The sequence below is a fragment of the Salarias fasciatus genome (assembly GCF_902148845.1).
Source record: "Salarias fasciatus chromosome 7 unlocalized genomic scaffold, fSalaFa1.1 super_scaffold_4, whole genome shotgun sequence".
In the NCBI taxonomy this organism is placed as follows: domain Eukaryota; kingdom Metazoa; phylum Chordata; class Actinopteri; order Blenniiformes; family Blenniidae; genus Salarias; species Salarias fasciatus.
In genome coordinates, this window is record NW_021941229.1 from 4085279 (window position 1) to 4090094 (window position 4816).

Genomic DNA, 4816 nt, shown 5'->3' on the forward strand with positions numbered 1-4816 from the left:
TAGATAAATCCGACTTGTCTCTGTTTCTCCAGCTTTTCTCTCATGAATGGATGACGGCGAACGCTGATGACGCTTTATTCTCATAAATTCATGTTGCCTCACGGACATTGCATTCAGCTGTTTCACAGGTGGTGTGCCGGTTTACTGGTGAACGTCTATTTCTGACTGAGTGTATAAAATTAATATAATATTGTCCTGGAGGCTGCACTGAAATCATTGCTGTGGATTATTGCAATGGAGGGAAAAGAAAATCAAGAAAAAATACAAATGGAGAAAATATGAGAGGGAGGAACGAAAGGAAAATGGAGCGTTATGGTGCGAGTGACAAGAACAACAAAAGAGGGAGGTGATGGAGAGAGAGGAGCTAAAATGGAGAAGGGGAGGAGTCACCTGAGAGGATAAAAGAGAAGGAGCGGGAAAGAAGATGAGGGAAGGAAGAGTGATGAGGGGAGCCGATTGAAGGCAAACCGAAGAGCGATAGAAAAAGAAAGAGACAGAGAAAGAGTGAGTAACCAGACCAGGAAACTGGGACTGGACCAGATGACCCCTGACCTTCACCCTCTGACCTTCACCCTCTCCTTCCATCAGGGATGAACGCGGCTCGGATTCACGACAAACACAAGCTGAGGTCGTTCTGGGAGCAGAAGATTGAGGAGCATGGCGAGCAGGAGGTGGAGGAGGAGCGGCGCCGGAGGAGCAGCGCCCTGACACGGTCAGCTCACACACACACACACACACACACACACACACACACACACACACACACACACACCAGTCTGTGCAGTCAAGCAGTTCTCACACACTTTTTCACTGTCTCACTATTTGTCGGTTGGATTCCAGCTGGAATCAGATCGTCAGACTTTATTTCTTTACATACATCCACAGCTCCATTTACCCTTGTGGTTCCATATTTTTCAGGAATATATATTATTTTTGAATGCTTCTCCGCGGTGTCGTTGCCTGCTGAAGGATATTTTTCTCTTCAGCTTCAGGGACATCGACAGTCTCTTTCTTTCAGCCTGGCGGTGGAGCTGAACTCAGCAGTGACGTCTGGCATGTGCAGAAAAACTCAAGAGCAAAGATGCTTTAGATTCACTCAGCAGCTACAACAAAAGTTGTTAATACATTTTAATATCTTAATTACAGGAGAAGTTGTCTCCTCTCCTGTTTAACAACTGTAAACTTGATGTCGAGGCTTCTGACTGAAAATGATATGAAATAATGAATTTATTCAGAGATGCATCATTGATAAGATCTCATCTTTTCTGTGTAATATACTGTACATCTTAGGAAACACACAGTGTCTGTCTATCAGAGATGTTGACAGGTGTTGTCAGGCTGCAGGATTTGGTTGTTGTATTTAGCTTGATGTGTTGTGTTGCTCTGTTCATTCAGAAGGGTTTAGACTCCTGGAGTCTGCTCACGTCTTTACAGCCCTGATTCTGTAAAACTGGCTCAGAGTTAAAAGAGAAGGAAACATGTAAGATGTGGTATTTTTAATGAGATATGCACATTTGAATAATCAGACATTCAAGGAAAAACTATGTTGATTGAAACACACACATTATCAAAGGTGCTAGATATATTGCATTTTGCATGTTAACTATGCTGCACATTTTTGGGTGTTTTATTCTTAGTGGGGGTTTATTTCTGAGCGTATTTCTGTTTTTTTCTTTGCCCATTCAGGCGAAACTGTATGAAATATTTCACATTTCAGGACAAATCTTAATATATATTCTACATTTATGCTTTTTAACTTCTATATTATTGTTGTTCTTGCGTATATTTGCTTTTTGTTATTTCCATTCTATTTTGGGTAATACGCCATAGGGGGGCAAGGCCAGAGGGAATTTAAATTCCACTGTGAATCTTGTACGTTCAGCAGAATCCATAATAAAGCTCATTTTGACTTTGAAACAGCTGGAAGCAACAAGCAGCTTCACCTCTGAACAAGAGCTTTGAAACCTCTGTGTGTGTCCGGCAGAGTTAAAGACAAATGAAACAAGTTTTTAAGGTTTTAGTCTTCATTTCAGATCCACGTCCCCTCAGACACACGGAAATAATAAATTTTAAAGCAACATGAGCTGAACAATGGAGATGGATGGATTCCAGCATGTTCAGAGTGGACAAGACATTTAAAAATAACCTTTATTCCAGTCACGTGTCTGCTCCTCTCTTCATCATAACCTGATTAGTTTTAAAGAAACGCCGGGTCCTGTGTGGATCCCGGCGCTCCGTCATCACTTGGTAGCCTGGGAATGTTGATTAGAAGCTGCTCGGCTGTCAGAGCCAATCCCAGAGATCAGCGCCAAGATCCCGGAGCCCAGCGGCAGAATTAACAGGCGCAAGTCCCAGAGTGCTGACAGACGAGCGCACGCTAACAGACACAACAATATTAATCCACACACACACACACACACACACACACACACACACACACACACCTGGACATGCACAGTTATGAGTGTGGAAAGAAGATATAGAGATGTCTCAGGAGCCTTCTGTCGGGTGAAATACTGAAATCCAACACCTGAGTCTCATGACACACACATCAAATCAGCTCAAATATAACATAACCAGACCTGATTAAAGACCGTTTATAAAGTTGGTGGTTTTATGAGGTAGTCCTGCATCATTTCAAGAGTTTTCCTCAACATCCTGCTGTGCAGATGATGGTGCCGTTTCTCACTTTTATCAAACTTCTGACGGGGATCAGAATGAAATGTTTCAAACATCAGATATTTGACCGTCTCTCACCAAGAGTCCTGAGTTAAAGGTGACACTGAGAAACTTAGAAAATCTTTCCTGACATGCTTGATTTCTTTTTGTGGACGCCTCTCCGTCCTCCCCCCCCGCCCCCCCCCCCCCCCCCCGCAGACTGAGGGAGCAGTGGGTGGTTCAGCTGGATCACAGGAATCAGCACCAGCAGAGTTTCTTCGAGGAGCGAATGAGACGAGTGCAGGGCGTTCGGCAGAGCCTCAGGAAGCTGGACTCACCCTGAACCCAGCAGTACACTCCCATCAGGCCGTGGGGCTGACAGCAGCCGCCTGCTGTGCATTCAGAGAGCGTTATGCTTCTGAAGATAATCTGAGGAAATCAAACGACTACATCATGAATGAAAGAGAAAATATGAATCCTCTGAGTTAAAAATCGAGCACATGAAATCCATTTCTCTGCCGTCTCGTGCTGAATCACATTCCCCGTGATGTAAATTGTGTAAATTGTCAACTTCCCCACTGCGGGACGAATAAATTTTTATCTTATCTGATCAGTCCACCGTGTTTCACTTCTGTGTTTCCATGTGAGATTAGAAGAATATTTAAAGGGTCAGGAGGAACAGAAAGCATAATGACCATTTGAAAGCGATGTTAGTGTGAACCGCACTGTCCTCCTTTAGGATCAGCGGTTCGATTCTTCACTCAGCCACAAACTTTCTTCACGATGTAAAGGTTAATGTAAAGAAATAATGACGATGAGCCACACGACCACTCATTATTTTACAGTTTTAAAGATCTCCCAGATCAAACTAAGCTCATCTACTAGGAAAAGTTGTTGGAAACAGGCAGTGCTGGCCGAGAAGTTAGAGCAGTGATGTTGAGTTTGAAGGTTCACTGCATACAGGTTACCAATATGGCTGCCAATCAAAGCCCATGACCCCCAGCAGATCTGTGTGTTCTTCACATATAGCATCGCTAAGTCAAGATATCCACTGTATGTGTGACAAACGAAGCGTTCCATTCAATCCATGAGTCACCATCAAGTTATGTCCTAAAGAACACAATGGTTGTTAGCAATAACATCTATTATTATAAGAATTTCTGTAATGATGCGATTGTCGCTCAATCTTGAGCGCCGCACGGCGTGGCAATGAAGCGGCGAGCAACAAGTGTCTCCAGCGAAAATTCTCCCGCCGCTTCATCGCTCGAGTTGAAATAATTGAACTTTTCAAGCGAAATTGCGCCAGGACGGCCTATCAGCGTGGAGGTCGCCACGGACGTGATGGGTTGGAGTGATGTGATGCCACGGCGAGGGGTTTTGGCTAACATATGCACTTGTTTACTAGTAAGGTAGTGGACATTTCAGTTAGTTTACCGGTTAAATAATGTGCATGTCGGCAAGTTTACTAGTTAACTAGTTGACCTGTCCACTAGTTAACTAGTAAACTAGCTGATGTGTCTATTTTTTTAAAAAAAAGTTTGCTAGCTTCATGCTAACTTCTATGGGAAAATGCATTGACTTGCTAAGAGTTAGCACAAAAGTCACAGAAATGCTGGAACAAATTAAACAGCAAAACATTTCACTTAATAAAAATGAGGCACAGACGTCAATTGTTTCAATAATGACAGGGATATATTTTCCTCACTCAGTATTCCATTTGTCCGCTCCTCCATCTCCCCTCAAGTAAAGAGTCTAGGTGCCATCCTCGACAGCACTCTCCCCTTCACATCACATATCAACAACAAAACCCAGTCAGCATACTTCCACCTGAAATATGAAGCACTTCCGCCACATCCTCACTCCTCACACTGCCATTCTGGTTCACAATTTAGTCACGTCCTGACTCCATTCCTGAAACTAAATCCTCCTCAAACTTCAGCTGGTCCACAGTTCAGCAGCTTGTGTCATTTCAGTGCACTCCCCACATCACACCCATCCTGCAGCAGCTCCACTGGCTCCCCTTCACATGCCACATCCAAGACAAAATCCTGCTCAACACAGACAGAGCCATCCACAAACCTGCCACAACGTACCTGTCCGAGCTCATTAACATTTCCGTACCTGCACTAATCCTCTGATCTTCTTCCGCTGTCTATCT

General features: G+C 43.8%; 1 protein-coding gene across 1 annotated transcript; it reads left to right on the plus strand.

The window, feature by feature from the left end:
• The first annotated feature begins 452 nt into the window (after window positions 1-452).
• Window positions 453-3047, plus strand: LOC115382396 (protein FAM240C-like). The gene is made up of 3 exons (XM_030084109.1): window positions 453-504; window positions 589-712; window positions 2878-3047. Exons 2-3 carry the CDS (start codon window positions 591-593, stop codon window positions 2999-3001), a joined length of 246 nt encoding a protein of 81 aa, XP_029939969.1. The 5' UTR covers window positions 453-504; window positions 589-590; the 3' UTR covers window positions 3002-3047.
• The last annotated feature ends 1769 nt before the right edge of the window (window positions 3048-4816 follow it).